The sequence below is a fragment of the Theropithecus gelada genome, chromosome 3, assembly GCF_003255815.1.
Source record: "Theropithecus gelada isolate Dixy chromosome 3, Tgel_1.0, whole genome shotgun sequence".
Classification (NCBI taxonomy): domain Eukaryota; kingdom Metazoa; phylum Chordata; class Mammalia; order Primates; family Cercopithecidae; genus Theropithecus; species Theropithecus gelada.
Window position 1 is genome coordinate 91,149,444 of NC_037670.1, and position 19,691 is coordinate 91,169,134.

At 38.7% G+C, this 19,691-nt stretch overlaps 1 protein-coding gene across 1 annotated transcript in view; it reads right to left on the reverse strand.

The window, feature by feature from the left end:
* DNAH11 (dynein axonemal heavy chain 11) overlaps positions 1-19,691 on the reverse strand; it is a 372,079-nt gene that overhangs the window by 267,819 nt on the left and 84,569 nt on the right. The window contains exons 26-28 of the mRNA XM_025379290.1: positions 11,656-11,880; positions 9,750-9,841; positions 8,401-8,527 (exon numbers count right to left, since the gene is read on the reverse strand). Of these exons, the coding sequence (XP_025235075.1) occupies positions 8,401-8,527; positions 9,750-9,841; positions 11,656-11,880 (444 nt within the window). The remainder of the gene's footprint in view (positions 1-8,400; positions 8,528-9,749; positions 9,842-11,655; positions 11,881-19,691) is intronic.

Sequence of the window (19,691 nt, forward strand, 5' to 3'; positions counted from 1 at the left end):
GGTTTCCAAAGAGCAGCAAAAGGGCAAGTGCTGGTATACAAAAACTTTTCAAGCTTTTGCTAATGACACAGTGGCCAAAACAAGTGATATGGCAATCCAAATGGAGAATTAGTATCTAGCCTTGATAAATACTGCCACACCACATTGAAAGGGCATGGATACAGGAAAGCAAAGAATTTGTGGCCAATTTTACAATATTATATGTTATGTACTTTTACTGGTTCTTTATGCACTTTGTTTTGCCTGTTACTTAGAAGCCAAAGAGATAATACCTAATGCTTTCCCCATTTGGTATATAAGGATATTGAGGTTCAGAAACGTTAAGCAATAACATTGTCAGTAATCAATAGGGCCATTATTTAAACTTACATATATATTATTTCAATGTTCCTATTTTTTTGATACCATTCCATCTTCTAGTGATTGGCTAATGCTCCAATTTTGTCTACTTCCATATAGTTGACATTTCAGTGTTCATAATTTTTTGGTATAGATCCAAATTTCCATCTAGTGTCATCTTCCTTTTGCTTGAAGAACTTCCTCTAACATTTCTTGTAGTGCCAGTCTGGTGGTGATGAAATCTTTGAGTTTTTGAATGTGTTAAAACATCTTTATTTTGCTATCATTTTTTAAAAAGGTATTTTTACTGGGTATAAAATTCTAGGGTTACAGGTGTTTTTTTCTTTCAGTACATTGAAATTGCTACTCCACTGTAGGCCATGCATGGTGGCTCACATCTGCAATCCCAGCACTTTGGGAGGCTGAGGCAGGTGGATCACAAGTTCAGGAGATGGAGACCATCCTGGCTAACACGGTGAAACCCTGTCTCTAGTAAAAATACAAAAAAATTAGCTGAGGAGGCGGGTGCCTGTAGTTCAAGCTACTTGGGAGGCTGAGGCAGGAGAATGGTGTGAACCTGGGAGGTGTAGCTTGCAGTGAACTGAGATCGGGCCACTGCACTCCAGCCTGGGCAACAGAGCGAGACTCTGTCTCAAAAAAAAAAAAAAAAGAAAATAGAAATTGCTACTCCACTGTCTGCTCACTTGCATTGTTTCCAGTGTGAAGTCTGTTGTCATCCTTATGTTTGTTCACTTGTATAAAATTTGGTTTTATGGATGATTTTGAGAATTCCATATTGTTTTGACCAATTTGAGCAATTTGGTGTAGTTTTCTTCCTGTTTTTGTGTGTTTGGGCTCATTAAGTTTCAGGCAAGAAGGTAAATCCAATTCCTTTCATCTTGGCCAGAAACAGAAAATATACCTCTTGTTGTGGTTTTAATTTGCATTTTTCCCCAATAACTTTTGAAGTTGAGCAACCATTCTTATGTTTACTAACCATTAGAATCTTTTTTTGTGAACTGTCTAAGGATTCTGCCCACTTTTATATTAGATTATATGCCTTTGTTCTTTTGTAGGAATTCTTTATATATTCCATATACGAGTCTTTTGTTTGTATTGCAAACACCTTTTCCCACTTTGCAGCTTGCATTGTTATTCTCTTAACAAGTATCTTTTGATAAGCTAAAGTTTTAAAATTTTAACATAGTCAAATTTATCCAATATTTCCTTCGTAGTTAGGACTTTTGTGTCCAGTTTAAGATATTTTGCTTATTCCAAGATCATGAAGATATCCTTCCTCACACGTTGTATATTGTTTCATTGTTTTACTCGTCACATTTAGCTCTACATCCATCTAGTACTGACTTTTAGATATGGTAGAGATCTAATTTTTAGATATCTGATTTAGATATCTGATTTTTAGATCTAGTAGATTCCTCCTCCCCCAACCCTGGCAAATTTCTATCCAATCCGCCTTAGAGCCATTTCTTATTATTGTTTGATTCTCTGTATAATATCCTCCTTAACGGGGTCTGAGTTCCAGTTTTTATTTTATTTTCCTCCTTCTTTCAAGTTCCATGAGCCTCCTGAAACCTCTGATCAGCTTCTCATGCCGTTGGCCACATCTGTGAATTATCAAATGTCTCAAGGAGAAAAGCAGCATCAAACATTAGGCAAATCTCTTTGTGCTTTCTTGTGCTGCTATCTTAGCCCCTGAAACACTAACTTCTTCAATGCTCTTTAAATGTTCTTCAGTGCATTTAAACAGATTTAGTTAAATATTTTAGCCACTTTTCTAGTTGTTCCCAGAAAGAACGGTACTCTGTTAAAAGCTAATTTGTTATAGCTGGAAGCTCTACCCACTGAGTTTAAGCCGGAACTGGACAACCTTCATCAAATGGCATCAAAGCGAGGCTGAGACCAGAATAATTTCATATTCCATACAAGGGCCTAGAACTCCTTGCTGGCAGGACCCCACATTCACAACATTTAATTTTTGGATCTCATAACATCGAAGTGATATTTTACTTTAACCTCACATTATAATAACCCTAATGTTGTTGTATAACTTATACATTGGCCATAGAGAGAATTCCAAAGGGGCTACAACAGAATACAATGCAGTGGCAACACATATGCGAAATGAAGAAAAAATTGTGCATATTGTTATATAATTTGTGATTAACCACATATTTATCATTTTGAGAAGATAATCAAGGATAATCTCCATGGGATATAAAATTTGACACTTATTTTGAAAGTAGATTCTCTATTTTCTTGTCATACACCTAAATACCTGAACCTCTAAGTGAATCAGGCTGCATTTTTATTAAGGTATCCATTTAAAATATTACACATTCCTAAGTCATGACAAGTAGAGTTGATCTTATGCTGCACTTTCTGTGACAGACTACCCTTTCACGAGCAGCTTCTGTTCCTTGCTCCTCAGCTGCAGGTACATAGAGCCAATGGCAAGATGGTCAAAACCACAACCCCTTTTCTGTGCCCTTTTGCTCCTTCTTTCTCATTCCTTCTTCAGCCCCAACTTAAACTCAGGAGCCACCACTTCCTTCACTTTAGACACCTCATATCTTTCCAGCTTTCTACTTCCTTTAGGAAAGTTAGAAGTTTTTTATTGATTTCATTTTAACTAAAGTTCATTCTTGTATGCCCTCAACTTACCATGTACATTTTGAGTCCTTTTCCTATTAATTTTCTAAAGAAGAATCTCCTCCTGTCAGCGAAGGTTTTGGCATACTATGAATGATCATTGAGCTCCATCCTCTTGAAATTCATATGCTGAGACACTTTTACTCCATCAGGAAGATAACCAAATGGAAGCTCTGCATAAAAACATACTGTGCTTGTGGGAATGCGGGGTCTAGATATTTGCTCCTTTAAGATCCAATGGTGCTTTTCATCACCTAATGTAAAACTCATTTCTCACAAGCACCTTTTTGAATGCCAATATTTACAGTCTATTAGAGGTATCAGTTGAGTGCCATCTGTCTCATCACTGCAATTTAGGAGATTTCTCCAAAGACAAGTTGGCAGATTTCCTTGTGTGTAGACTGATGCAGATGCCCTTGAAGGGCATTTCTTCATGCAAACATTCAGCATTCCTGAGTGTATGTATCTTGTCATTTTAGAGAATGCATTGTGGCTTCAATTTGCACAGCTACAACCATCTAACAGCCACATTAAGTCATATTTTTAAAAGGTGAAATTAATTTTAATGTATATTTAATCCAGTATATCCCAAAATGTTATCATTCAACATGTGAGTAATATAAAAAGTGAGATCTTTTCCATTATTTTATTTGCAGCAAGTCTTTGAAACCAGGTATGTATTTTATATTTACAGCACAGCTCAATTTGGATTTTTCATCTGAAAATGCTACACCTGTATTTTCATTTCATAGAATACGCAGGGGCAAAGGTAGATTCACACACCCAAGTTGTTTCAAACACACAATGTTTTCCGATAACTGAATCAAATATCAAGGTTTAGATTTAAATCAATTGCAATTCATCACAGTAGAAAGTCAGTTCCTTAGCTGCCACATTTCAAGTACTCAGTGGCCATGTAAGGGTCACAGCTACCCCATTAGAAGCACAAGTAGAGCCGATCACGTTGACAGCAAGTCTTTCTTTAGTATAAGCTCCATTGTGGGTTAGCTTCTCCAGACCTCACCTTCATGGAGAAGTTAAATGTTTCATAGACGAGAGAAAGAAAATGTGCAAATGGTTCTCAGACAAAAAGACCTTTCACATTAGGAATCAGTGGCTACAAACACCTTGATTGCCCAAAGTTTTCCGTTATTTTAAGGTAGTATATAACAACCTGAAAGGGTGCAAAGGGGTAAACTGATATTATTTTGTCTAACTTTAACCACTGTACTAATTCAGTTAAAAAATACAATTTTTTTCTGAAAGGGGAAAAAAATACCAAAGAATGTTAATACTGAATCCCATAAGGACTTCAGGTCAGTTGTCCGTAACTATTGTACCACATCAATGAATCCTGCAAATACACCTTTAAGTTTTCCTTCTACAGCAACTACGAGAGAGTTTTACCACTGAAGTTAAGCAGCACCTGTATCCACCATCCTTTAGTTAACTGATAACCTTGGGAGGTCAGGCTGAATTTGGGGGGAAGAAAATTTTTTAAACTTGATGTTAACCAAACTTCCCAAAACCTAATAATTACTGACAGCATTCTAGACACACCAATTTTATCCCTCTACCATTCCAACTCTTGTATCTTAAACTGGGGGTTTCTGCTTACAGAATTCGGGTTGTAGTGGTTATCAGACCTCCCTGGCTGGTCTATTCAAGCTGATCACATTCCACAATTAACTACAGAAACTCTCACTTGGACCAACACTCTTAAATGGAGTGTGGGTGGGTAAAGGAGGGGGGCCTGGAAAATTCAAGTCATTCACAAGATGTCAAGATGAGTTATCTACCCACAAAGGGCGCCTTTTATGGGGAAATTGCATTGTTGCTCCACAAGCTGCAGTTGCCATGTTATCTTGGTCACACTACAGGGAGCACATTCAGGAATGTTAGCACACGAGGCATAGACAGAAAGACTAAGTCTAGTGGTCTGAAACTGATTCTAATAATGAAAAGAAGGTAAGAGAGTGTGGCAAGATCACACTATCTGGCGTTAACAGCCTGTAGCATTAACTATTCCATAGTTAGTGAGCAAGAATTAAGAATGCATGTTGAATTTGCAGAACCATTTCTTTCAGGGAAAGAAGCCGGCTATTCCTCTAGATGACTCAAATGACCCTTAGCTCCTTTTCAACAAGTCACTTTTGGATAGTTATTTGTACCACAAAGGCTGCTAAACACTTCTTCTAATAATAGACCTTTAGTAACAGTGTGATAGCATTTTATGCAAATTTTAATTGTTCAAAATTTAAGTAGTGTACACAAAAAGACCTCAATGAAATCCTATTTTGAGCACAACTTGAAATACAAATTTTCTCAAAATTTCAAAATACATCAAAAATATATCCAACCACTTCAAATCTGTGTGTCAGAACTGTAAGCATGTTTATACTGTGGCCACAGGGCTAGATCCTATTAGCTGGCAAGAAGAAATACCCACCTCCCTTTGTTAGCGTGGTGGCATTTATCAGCACAGCTGTGAGGGAGTTTGGAGAGCTCCATGCTGTGATTTTAACATTCAGCTTCATCATAACTTCAAATGTTTCAAAAGCCTTATATAATCTAGTCATTCATTAAGGAGGGGTACTAGTACTGAGCAATGTACCTGGAATTCACGGATTTAGAACTCATGGCTAAAATGCTATGAATGGGGTAGGCGAGGACACATCCACAGTAAGTCACACTGATAAAGGAGAAGATAGCACTCTGTAAAATACCAAAGTCATGTTGTGAAAATTTTTTTAAAGGGTTTACAAAGCACATCATTGAAATCTGAAAAATAAACTGGCATCAGGGATGCACAGACTGTGAGTCAACATGTAGTTTAGCTAAGGCATGAAGGATTTTTTTGAGGATTTAAAAGGAGGGTGAACAGAGTTGGTGACAAGAATTCATTGAGAGATCTTTTCCTCTAGCACAGAGTAGGACTTCGATTAAGGACAAAAAGGAAGTGAGTATGTGCACACTCTGAAGGTAACGGATGTGGGTTAGGACAGTTAGTCCCTCCAGGGTTTGGTAAGACACATCTCAATACCCCACCCTCCTCTACCTCCATGCACGCCTTCTACAGAAAGTACCATAGGGAGGAAGAGGGCAAAGGAGGCCATCTGCACAGTGTGAGTTATCAGCCACGATGCGGAGGCCATGGCATCTCCCTCCCCTTTTGTGGGTAAGATAGAAGACTGGGTCCCCCAACCTCCACTCTAAGGTCAAGCAAGAGGAATAGGAGAATCACTCATAAAAACTCTGGGTACCAGTAGGAAGTGAATCTTTGATGTGCCCCTTGTTTGGACACCTGCCTAGGTAGAAAAGGAGAAGGAAGATGGAACCAGGTGGCTGGTTACACTGCCAGGAGCAAGAACTGGAAGGATTAAAGTGGGGGTGGCTCTGCCATATACATCCCTGGGGAGGTTCCCTTTGTCCAGAGGACCTGCACACATGTTCCACCAGAAACCCAGCATGTGGATCCTTGCTGTTAAGGGTGAAGATGGACAGTCACTGCTGGCGAGGGAAGCAGGAGCAGTCATTAAGAAAGGGCAACAACAGACAGATCACACCCCTAAACCCCTCTCCATGATAAATGGGCAGAGACGGGGGAGGAAAGGGCCAAAGTCTCCCTCTCAACCCCAAGTTATTAAATGACAGCTTAGCCTTGACATGGAGTGAGATGGAAATTTCCAACTAGAATATGATGAGTTGCTTTTGGTTTATTTTTTTAAGTTTTTAATAAGAAAGGAAGACCAGGAAATTACAATACCTGCCCGAGATATTATAAAGGGGTCTGCTACGGGTGCAAAGAGATTCAGAAGGGCACATGTGAGATTAGTAATTGCAGAAAGAAAAAATTGTTTCATGACTGTTATTCCATGAAATTAATATTATTCAATAAACCAGTCACATTAGTGTTCGTTGTGTTTAAATAATATGATTAAAAGAAAAAGAACGCTTACCTATTTACAGATTTATGCACCTCTCTGCTAACTTACTTATTGAAAATTCATTTGGCATTGTAAGCATGTCAGATTTGAAAAGTATTCAGAAACATGTACTTTAATGAAATATAATACCTGCTACCCTCATATAGTCACCCTGGGCAGAGGGTTCAGCTGCTGGTCATGAGGATGCCCTCAGGGGCTTATTGAAGCATAGTGTAGTTACAACTATTATGTTTCAAAATAGTTTTTTTAAAGACATCTAATTGTGTGCTAATAAGTATGTAAAAGACGGATATAGTAGCTTCATAGTCAGTTTAATCACAGAGATTTTATTTGCAAAGCCATCTGGAAATTAGCATGAATATACAAAACAATACTACCTGAGTGGTGACCCTGAACACGTTGCCCAAACTGTCCAACAATTCTGTTACTAATAGCACAACCGCACTTATATTATCAACAACAAGAATAGCCAACCAATTGAATTTAGGTTCAAAGTTAAATGATGAAGAGAGAAATCATTAAGATAAATACTGCGCCCAAAGAACAGCAAAATTCAGGGAACTGCAGTGTGAAGAGACACACATTCCAAAGAAAATGGCATAAAAAATATCTAGAGAAAAATTTTTCCAAGAAAAAAAACTGGAGAAAACTCCACAATTATATAGCAGAAGCTTGAGTTTCAAAATAATCTGTAATACACAGTCAACTCTAGGAGCGCCCAGCTACGTCAGCCACAACAACTGTAAGATCTTAGTGAATAGGAATGATTGAGTAGGTCTAAATGAAAGACAACATTCTCTTAAAGTTTACAGGAAGTAGTGCTTTGGGATTTGTACAAAGTTTGTCTCTGATCTGAGCTTTCAGATTACACACGATAATATCTGTTTTGATTTGCTTTAAATATTGACGTGGGAATCAGCAAAAAGGTGATGCACTATTTTTGCACAGATGGGGAAAACTCGAGGGTTAATTCAGGATGATCCTGAAATTACACAAATCTAACTTGGACAGCACTGAAGATTAGCCCAATGTCGTAATTATGAAGGTGACTCTGGAGGGAGGAGTAAGAAGGTACCAGCCAGGATCTCTTTCCAAGTGACCCTTTCTCCCCTAGGAAAGCTGCTAACCAGGAAATGGATGCCCCAGATCTTGTCCCAGAATTCTGGGGGATTTGGCGATAGTGTTTCTTTCCATCAACATCTTTCAGCACTGTAAGCCTTACACATTTAATATCGTTCCTCTTTACTGAGCACCAGACAGTTACTCTTCCTACTCCCTTTTGCACAGCCTCTGACATCCCTCTGATGCTGCCTTACAAATTTTAACTGCAGATTTTCTAGTTTCTGGCCCACGTGACATGACAGGTAGCATCTGACAATGATAGAGACACTATGACTTTTCTCTGCTAACACAGTATAATACGAGACTTTCAAAGAAATATTACCTGTTTAGGCTGAGCTCCTTTTGAGAGAATGTCAAGTAAATCACCAGAAGAGATGAAATAGAAGCGAGGAAAGGCTATGCGCTTGGTTTCCAAGTATTCAGTGAGAGCTTTTTCACAAAGAGAAAGCCTATATGAATGAAAAATCTTTTTAAGCATATCTTGTCCATTCAGTCATTAAAACTTCAGCAAAACAAAACTCAAGTCCTGTCCATTCATTACAGTAAACTTCCTGTTTAACAGGTAGCTTACTTCCTTCTTTTTGACACCATCATCTATCTTGCTTACGACTAATATACAAGTTATGCCAAGTAGAAGAGGACTATGCCAAATACACACACGCGCGCGTGCGCGCGCGCACACACACACACACACACACACACACACACACACCATTAGTTGTGGCTAAATATGAATTAGACTTAGGATTACGTTATTCACTGCTTTTCTGAATGACACTCCTAAGCAGCAGTGGAGAAGACCAGGTTGCCATCCTTCAACCTGAGAGCAAAATACACTAGTAAGATGTGATTGGTTTACAGTCTTCTTTTCCCCCACTGGATGTCTACAAAACACAAGTGACTTCCCTCCTGTCAGGTATTCAGAGGAGTCATAGGATCCAGAATTGGTTCCACTTTATTGCCCTCAGCAGAGCAGAAACGACCCAGAGGCAGAGCCCCGAAGCCCCAAAGAGCATCACTCAACTGAAATAATTAACTTTGCCCTTTTCATTACCAAAAACACTTTCAGACTCTAAAACTGCTTGGTTTATGTAATATAAAATTTTATCTAGGTCTTTCCTTACCTTGCAATAAAAAAAGGATCGCAGTTCCACAACCCATCATTGTAGTAGCAGATCTGACCATTTTTAATCAAAAGCCAGAATTAAATGTGAAAATTATTTTACAAATGGCCCTTGGGACCATGATTTCAAAAGTGCTACTGTGCTGCCTCAGGATAATTTCTAATCAAATGAAACCGTACAGAAATTAAAGGACTACATTAACAGAGTGCAATCCCAGTTTCTGGCACACAGTAGGTGCTCAATCAATATTTACAGGATAGTTTGATGAAAGAATTGATCAATCAACCATGTCAATTATCTTGATAAGAAGATATATTAGCATAATACTCCTTTCAGAAAACAAATATTTTTGGATTTATTTACATTAACTTACTATATGTATGTTCCATGTAATATGTACGAGACAACTAGACAATTATAAGCAAAATTACAAAATAATTTACAAGAGGTTGCACCTCCATAACACAGTATTAAACACTATTAGGTATGTGAAAGAGACTTCATAAAATTACAGTAAATTGATCATCTTCGATAGCTTTATTCTTACCTGGACTGTAAATCTTTAAGTTTTTCATAGAGATTAGGTCTGCAGGTTGCTTCTAACACATTTTCGACTTTGGCTGTCTTGAACATTAACTCCTGTATGAAAGTGCAATACGGAGCCGTGGATATTAGAACAATATTTTCTAAACTTTTAAACGTTTCGAGAATTAAAAAATGAAGAACAAAGAATGAAGAGGCAAGGTTAAAGATACTTCTAAGAATGTCTGACACCACATCTGTTTACTTTTGCTTTTCAACTCTTAGATGAAGATCAAAAGCATGTACAAGCACACCGTTTTTATCAAAATAAATGTGAGAAGCTCTGTCACCACTTTAGGCCCACAGAGAATTTTTCTCTTCTAAATCAAACGAAAAAGAATAAAGAAAGGCAAAAGGAGAAAGGGAACGGAGAATGGGAAGAGGAAAGAGAAGAGAAAGGGAGACAGGTAGGAGCAGTGTGGGGGAGGAGAGGGAGAGAAAAAGGGAGAAAGGGAGAGAAAGAGAGAGAGAGAATGAGCGAGCGCCCAGAATCTTAAAAAGCACACCTACATATAAAAATGAGAGAGACCTAAACAATCTATTTTTTCTTCCTCAAAAGTGAAATGAATTAAAATTTATCTGTGACTTCTACTTTAGGTAGAAAGAAAAAACATTTAATCTCAATTTTTATGAGAAAGAAATAGTCATTATCCTTTGCTAGAAATCTCTCCAATCAATTATCATTATGTGCACCATGCCACGTGCTTTCTATGGCTTTTACAGAAAAGAAAAACCGAAACTAGTAGTATTATTTTCTACCTGTTGTCTTTTCTCAGTCTTTTACCTCTAAGGATGAATCTGTTTACCTTTATTACCACAAGGGTCGGCAATCTATGGTACCTGGGACAAATATGGCCTGATGATTGTTTTGCATGACCTAGAAGCTAAAAATGGTTTTTACATTTATTTTGGAGACAGGGTCTCATTCTGTCACCTGGGCTAGAGTGCAGTGCTGCAGTCATAGCTCACTGTAACCTCAAACTACCTTGGCTCAAGTGATCCTCCCACCTCAGCCTCCCGAGTAGCTAGACAAGTGTGGGCCACCTTGCCCAGCTAATTATTACAAAGTTTTTAGTAGAGAAGGGGTCTCACTATATTGTCTAGGCTTGTCTTGAACTCTTAGCCTCAAGTCATCCTCTTACCTTGGACTCCCAAAAGGCTGGGATTATAGGTGTGAGCCACCGAGCCTAGCCTACATTTTTAAATCACTGAAAAAAATAACCGGCTGGGTGCGATGGCTCACGCCTGTAACCCCAGCACTTTGGGAGGCCGAGGTGGGCGGATCACAAGGTCAGGAGTTCAAGACCAGCCTGGCCAATACGGTGAAACCCCGCCTCTACTAAAAACACAAAAATTAGCCAGAAGTGGTGGCGGATGCCTGTAGTCCCAGCTACTCAGGAGGCTGAGGCAGGAGAATCGCTTGAACCAGGGAGGCAGAGGTTGTAGTGAGCTGAGATTAGGCCACTGCACTCCAGCCTGGGAGACAGAGCAAGACTCTGCCTCAAAATAAACAAATAAATAAATAAATAAAAATAAAAATAAAAAACGGTATATTTTGTGACACATGAAAACTATGTGAAATTCAAATTTCAGTGTCTACAAGTAAAGCTTTATTGGCATACAATCATATCCATTTGTTTATATATTACCCATGTCTTCTTTCATGTTATAATAGCAGCATTCGGAAGGTGTTACAGAGGCTGCATGATCCACGCAGCCTGAAATATTTATTACCTGACCCGTTGCAGGAAAAGTATCCTGACTCCTGCTTACGCACGCAAAAATATATTCATTTTTATAAATACGATGCTCCAAATCATGTTTCTTTACAAAACTTTGCTAGAATAGCATACAACCTGTCTTTGACAAACCTTAAATTCAGCATCCACCCCATCAAATCTTCTAGCATCTTTCACAAGCTGGATTCGAATATCTTCTGAACAGACAAAAATGCTTTCCAGGTGAGACCAAGTTCGCTGGACTTCCATCCAGGTGAAGATGACCGAGTCTGCTATGTTTAATTTATTTTGCCAGCTTAACACTTGCTCAATGAAATATTCTACATACTTGCTTTGAAGAAGAGTCTGCAACTGAACCTAAAATAAAGGCGAAGAATTTTAAATAGTAGCTAAATTTAGTAGAATGTGAGTGCTATGAGGGAGGCACTATATCTGTTTATTGCTGGATTCTTAGACGTAGCATGTAATATCTGGAACTGGCATTTAATAAGTTTTTGCTAAATGAGTGAATGAGTGAATTAATGGTAGTAAATATTCATATTAACATTTTTCCAAAAAGAGAAAAGGTAAATATAAGCAGCTGTATCTCATATGTCTTCCTCAAAAAGGCCCAGGATCTACTGCCAGCAGAAAAAAAAATTGTGTATCGGGGTTCAGCATTGGGAATTAAACTGTATTCTTTCATTGCTCTTCCCCTCATCCCTGCCTATTAGTCATGCCAAGATTGTGTAGATATGTGTTTATTAATCTTAAAAAAATAGGCTGGGCGCGGTGGCTCACGCCTGTAATCCCAGCACTTTGGGAGGCTGAGGTGGGCGGATCACAAGGTCAGGAGACTGAGACCATCCTGGCTAACACGGTGAAATCCCGTCTCTACTGAAAATGCAAAAAATTAGCTGGGCATGGTGGCGGGTGCCTGTAGTCCCAGCTACTCTGGAGGCTGAGGCAGGAGAATGAAGTGAACCTGGGAGGCGGAGCTTGCAGTGAGCCGAGATCAGGCCACTGCACTCCAGCCCGGGCGACAAAGCGAGACTCCGTCTCAAATAAATAAATAAATAAATAAATAAATAAATAAATAAATAAAATAAAATATAATAAAACAAAACTGCCCCCCACCAGTCTGCTAGGCCCTCGAGCTTCCACTTTCCTCCCTTTTCAGTTACTGCTAAGCTCCACAGCTCTCCTATCACCAGTGCTTGTTTTTATTTTTTGTTTTCTTTCAATTATTGGTTGCAGTTTTATTTTGAAAAGAATGCTATAATTAATGTGGTTTTTGTTTCTCGTGTTTATATTAAAAGAAAAGCTAACAAATTATATTTTAATTAAAATAAGTCTAGTACGTCTGAAACGCTTCTATCACAGAGCATTACATATCTGCCTAACTTAAATGTTTTAAGTCTGTCCTCATATGTCTTTTTTTCCCTTCCAATATTTATTTTGGGTTTGGGGGGCACATATGCAGGCTTGTTACATAGGTAAATTGCATGTTGTGGGGGTTTGGTGTACAGATGGTTTCATCAGCAAGGTAATGAGCATAGTACCTGTCAGGTACGTTTTTGATCCTCACCCTCCTCCTGCCCTCCACCCTCAAGTGGGCCCCAGTGTGTATCATTCCCTACTTTGTGTCCATGGGTACTCAATATTTAGCCCAGCAGCACTTGTTTTAATGCCATGCAGTCTAGCTAGTACTTCTCACCATTCTATGACATTGAAATCTCAGAAAGTCACTGAGTAGAATGACCTCTACTCCTCATTTTTCTCTACTCTAGGTATTTAACATTCTTGACTCTTCTTTGAGGGAAAACCCTTATCCCTTGACTTTTCTATGATATTACAGTATCCTATTTCAACTATTTCTCTTACCACTCTCTTGCTGCCTCATTTTTGTCTTCTCCTCTTGTTCACCAAATTCAGCCTTTTCCAATGCTCTATCCTCAGCTGGCTTATCTCCTTTACTCTCTATCTAGTTCATCAAGTCTCAAATACTGACAGTGAACTCCCAGACACCAGTTCTTGGCTGAACCTCTGTGTTGAGCTGTGGTCTGGTTTCACCTTTGCATGAACGGCTCTCACACTGAATAAACCAATAACAACAGTGTCATCTCTCCAAACCAGTTTCTTTTCCTAAATATCTCACATCTAGTAATAATACTACTGTTATTTCCTCTGAATAGTTTGTCTCTTCCACATTTCTTCTCATGTCTGAAGAGACGCTAACACCTACGATTTTAGAATTCAAGACCATACAGCACGTGCTCAGACTATCTGTCCAGGCCTACCTTTCACTATCCCTATAAAGAAAATCTGTATTTCAAGGAAACTAGAGTCTTAACATTACCTTTGAACGCTAGAGACATCCTGTCATTCCAAGGTACTACTAATATTGTCCTCATTGCCTAAACACCCTTTCCTGACTGTCATTTTTTGAAGAATAATAGACTGAATAATAGAGTATCCGTCAAGTCTCAGCATAAGCACCATCATCTTCTAAGGCCCTCCCTGGGTCTTTCACCCACCTTAATCACAAAGCCTCCCTGTCTCTTCTGAGACTCCTTGGAGTCCTTTTGCTTGTCTCCCTACTCAAGTGCATCTTCCTAGAGAACAAGTGTTCATAACTTTAGATCACAAATGGTATCATACCTGGAGCCGGTAACAGTTAGATGCTCAATGAATAAATAAATACATGTTGAGTATTAGAACTAGAAAAAAGTAAAAAATCACAATTTAAAATAAAATCTGATTTAAACTGCATATGCAACCAACATCAGAGAACCTAAATATATAAATCAAATATGAACAGACCTGCAGTATGAGATAGACTGCAATACAATAATAGTAGGGGACTACAATATTCCACTTTCAACAATGAATAAATCATCTGGACATACAAGAGAGAAACAGTGGACTTGAACACCTTAGGCCAAATAGACCTGATAGACACATAGACAGACTATTTCATCCAATAGCAGAATGTAGATTTTTCTCAAGTGCAAATGAAACAGTCTCCAAAACAGATCATGTGTTAGGCCAGTGATATGGTTTGGCTGTGTCCCCACCCAAATGTCATCTTGAATTCCCATGTATTGTAGGAGGGACTCAGCGGGAGGTAATTGAATCACAGGGGCAGGTCTTTCCCATGCAGTTCTCATGATTGTGAGTAAGTCTTGCAAGATCTGATGGTTTTAAAAAGGGGAGTTTGCAGGCACATGCTCTCTTCTCTTGTCTGCCACTATGGAAGACGTGCCTTTCACCTTCTGCCATGATTTTGAGGCCTCCCCAGCCACATGGAACTGTAAGTCCAATAAACCTCTTTCTTTTGTAAATTGCCCAATCTTGGATATGTCTTTATCGGCAGCATGAAAACGAACTAATACAATAAACTGGTTCCAGTAGGGTGGGGTGCTGCTGAAAATATACCTGAAAATGTGGAAGCAACTTTGGAACTGGGTAACAGGCAGAGGTTGTAACAGTTTGGAGGGCTCAAAAGAAGACGGGAAAATGCCCAGGCAGAAGTTTGCTGTAGGAGCAGTATCCTCATGGAGAACCTCTGCTATGGCAGTGCAGAAAGAAAATGTGAGGTCAGGGCCCCACACACAAAGGGAAAGTTTGGAACTTCCTAGAGACTTGAATGGCTTTGACCCAAATGCTGACCATGACATGGACAATGAAATCCAGGCTGAGGTGGTCTCAGATGGAGATGAAAAACTTGTTGGGAACTGGAGCAAAGGTGACTCCTTTTATGTTTGAGCAAAGAGACTGGTGGCATTTTTCCCCTGCCCTAGAGATTTGTGGCACTTTGAACTTGAGAGAGATAATTTAGGGTATCTGCAGAAAAAATTTCTAAGCAACAAAGCATTCAAGAAGTGACTTGTGTGCTGTTAAAGGCTTTCAGTTTTATAAGGGAAGCAGAGTATAGAAGTTCAGAAAATTTGCAGCCTGACAATGTGATAGAAAAGAAAATCCCATTTTCTGAGGAGAAATTCAAGCTGACTGAAGAAATTTGCAAAAGTAACCAGGAGCTGAATGTTAATCCCCAAGGCAATGGAGAAAATGTGTCCAGGGCATCAGAGATCTTTATGGCAGGCCCTCCCATCACAGGCCTGGAGGCCTAGGAGGAAAAAGGGGTTTCCTGGGCCAGGCCCAGGGTTCCCATGCTGTGTGCAGCCTAGAGACTTGGTGCCCTGTGTCCCAGCCACTCCAGCCATGGCTGAAAGGGGCCAATATAGAGCTCAGTATGTGGCTTCAGAGGATGCAAACCTCAAGCATTGGCAGCTTCCAAGTGGTGTTGATCCTGCCAGTGCACAGAAGTCAAGAATTGAGGTTTGGGAACCTCTGCATAGATTTCACAAGATGTATGGAAATGCCTGGATGCCCAGGCAGAAGTTTGCTGTCGGGGCAGTATCCTCAAGGAGAACCTCTACTATGGCAGAGCAGAAAGAAAATGTGGGGTCAGGGCCCCCGCACAAAGTCCCTACTGGGGTACCACCTAGTGAAGTCATGAGAAGAGGGCCACTGTCTTCCAGATCCCAGAATGGTAGATCCACTGACAGCTTGCACTATACCCCTGGAAAAGCCACAGACCCTCAACACCAGCCTATGAAAGCAGGTGGGAGGGAGGCTGTACCCTGCAAAGCCACAAGGGTGGAGCTGCCCAAGACTGTGGCAACCCACCTCTTGCATCAGCGTGACCTGGATGTGAGACATGGAGTCAAAGGAGATCATTCTGGAGCTTTAAGATTTGACTGCCCTGCTGGATTTCAGACTTGCATGAGGCCTGTAGCCCCTCTGTTTTGGCCCATTTCTCCCATTTGGAATGGCTGTATTTACCCAATAGCTGTATCCCCATTTTATCTAGGAAGTAACTCGCTTTTGATTTTACAGGCTTATAGGTGGGAGGGACTTGCCTTGTCTTGGATGAGACTTTGAACTATGGACTCTTGAGTTAATGCTGAAATGAGTTAAGACTTTGGGGGACTGTTGGGAAGGCAAGATTGGTTTTGAGATGTGAGGACATGATTTGGGAGGGGCCGGGGCAGAATGATATAGTGTGGCTGTCTCCCTGCCCAAATCTCATCTTGAATTTCCATATGTTGTGGGAGGGACCCAGTGGGAGGTAATTGAATCATGGGGGCAGGCCCTTCCCGTGCTGTTCTCCTGACTGTGAAGAAGTCTCAAGAGATCTGATGGTTTTAGAAAGGGAAGTCTGCCTGCACAGCTTTCTTCTCTTGTCTGCTGCCATGTGAGACATGCCTTTCACCCTCCACCACAATTGGGAAGCCTCCCTAGCCACATGGAACTGTAAGTCCAATAAATCTCTTTCTCTTGTAAATTGCCCAGTCCTGGGTATGTCTTTATCAACAGCATGAAAACAGACTAATACAGCCACAAAACAAGTCTTAACAAATTTAAGAGAAAAAAGAATGAAAAGCAGTAAAGATTATCTACAAGATAAATAATATTAAAAACTTTTGAAAACCTGAGAAAGATATAAATATCCAGGTACAAGAAGGTCAGAGAACACCAAATAGAATGGACCCAAATAATACTACTCCAAGTCATATAATAATCAAACTCTCAAAGGTCAAGGACAGATAGAGAATCCTAAAGTAACAAAAGAAGCGAAGCAAATAAGATATAAAGGAGCTCCAATTTGACAAGTGACATCTCGAAAGAATACAGGCCAGCAGAGTGGAATGACATTTTCAAAGTGCTAAATGTAACAAAAACACAACCCTGCTAACCAAGAATACTGTGTCCAGAAAACTTATCCTTCAAATATGAGGAAGAGATTAAAGTCTTTTCCCCAACAAACAAAAGCTGAGCTAATTCACTACCACTAGACTAGTTTTACACAAAATGCTAAAGGAAATTCTTCTATTTGAAACAGAAAAACACTGACATTAAACAATTTGTTTAAAGCCATAAAACCCAGTGGTAAAATTAAATACATGAATGAACATAGGATATTCTAGTACTATAACTATGGTGTGTAATCCACTCATACCTCTAGCATGAAGCCCAAAAGACAAATCTATCAAAAACAATAGCTACAGCAAACTGTTAAGAGGTGGATGATATTAAAATATGCAAATTGAGACAACTAAAGCACAAAATGTGGGGTAGGGAGAAGGAATGGAGTTTCTTCTTCATTTTTTCCTTAGTTTTTTTTTTCTTTGTGATCTAACAGAAGTTGTCATCTCTTTAAAATAACTTGTTATATTTTTTCTAAGCCTCGTGGTAACCACAATGCAAAAACCTATAATAGATTCACTAAAAATAAAAAGCAATTAATTAAAACATACTACCAGAGAAAATCACTTAACCATAAAGGAAAACAGTAAGAAAGTAAAAAAGAGGAATTACAAAGAAACGAGAAGATCAGTAACAAAATGGCAGTAATAAGTCTTTAATAACACTGACCATAAATGGACTCAATTCTCCAATTAAATGCATAAAGTGGCTGAACAGCTAAAGAAATATAAAAGAACTATACAGTGCCTACAAGAAGCCCACTTCACCTATAAAGACACACATAGACTGAAAGTGAAAGAGTGGAAAATGATATACCATGCACCTAGAAACCAAAAAAGAGTAGGAGTAGCTATAATTAGATCAGATAAAATACATTACAATCAAGACTGTAAAAAGAGACAAAGAAGGTGACTACATAATGATAAAGGAATCAATTAGGCAAGAGAATATAATAATTACAAATATTAAATATCTGTGCACCCAACACCTAAACTCCCAAGTATATAAAACAAACTTTAATAGACCTAAAGGGATAAAGGGAAAGATAGACTGCAACACAATAATAGTACGGGACTTTAACACCCATTCTCAGTAACGGACAGATCTTCCAGATTTCAAAAACCAACAAAGAAACATCAAACTACACACTAGACCTAGTAGGCCTGACTGACAGAGCATTCTGCCCAACTGCTGCAGAATACACATTCTTTTCGTCAGCACATGGATTCCCCAGAATAGATTATATCTTAGGGCACAAAACAAGTTCCAAAAAATTCTAAAAAGTAGAAATCATATTGAGTACCTTTTCTGATTACAATGAAATAAAACTAGAAATTGTAACAAGAGGAACCTTAGAAACATCACAAACACATGGAAATTAAACAACATGCTCCTAACCAACCAATAAATCAATGAAGAAATTAAGAAGGAAATGTAAAAATTTTCACTCTTCATATTCAATATAGTACTAAAAGTCCTGGTCAGAGCAAATAGGCAAGAGAAAGAAATAAAAGGTATTCAAATTGGAAGGTAGAAGTCAAATTAGCCTTGTTCTCAGATTACATGATCTTGTACCTAGAAAAACCTGAAGATTCCACCAAAAAAACTGTTAGAACTGATAAACAAGTTTAGGAAAGTTGCAGGATATAAAGTAGACATACAAAAAACAGTTGCATTTATATGTACCAACATAAAACATTTGAAAAAAGAAATCAAGAAGACAATCACATTTACAGTAGCTACAAATAATATCAAATATGTAAGAATCAAATTAACCAAAGAAGTGAAAGACGAAAAGTGAAAGTTTCTATATGAGAAACATTATGAAACACTAATGAAAGAAACTGAAGACACACACAAAAACCAGAAAGATATTCCATGCTCATGGATTGGAAGAGTATTGTTAAAATGACAATACTACCAAAGCAATGTCTAAATTCAATGCAATCTCTATCAAAATACCAATGACTTTTTTCCCACAGAAATAGAAAAAGTTTCAAAATTTATATGGAATCATAGAAGACCCTGAATAGTCAAAGCATCCTGAGCAAAAAGAGCAAAACTAGAGGCATCAAACTACCTGTCTTTGAAATTTACTACAAAGCTATAGTAGCCAAATCAGAATAGTACTGGCATAATAACAGACACAGAGACCAATGGAACGGAATAGAGACCCAAGATATAAACCCATACATTTACACCCAATTAATCTTCAACAAAGGTGCCAAGAACATACAATTGGAGAAAGGACAGTATTTTCAATAAATGGTGCTGGGAAAACGGGATAACCATATGCAGAAGAATGAAACTAGATTCCTATCTCTCAATGTAAACAAAAATCAAATCAAAATGGATTAAGAGTTGAATCTAAGACCTGAAACTATAAAACTACTAGAAGAAAACACTGGAGAAATGCT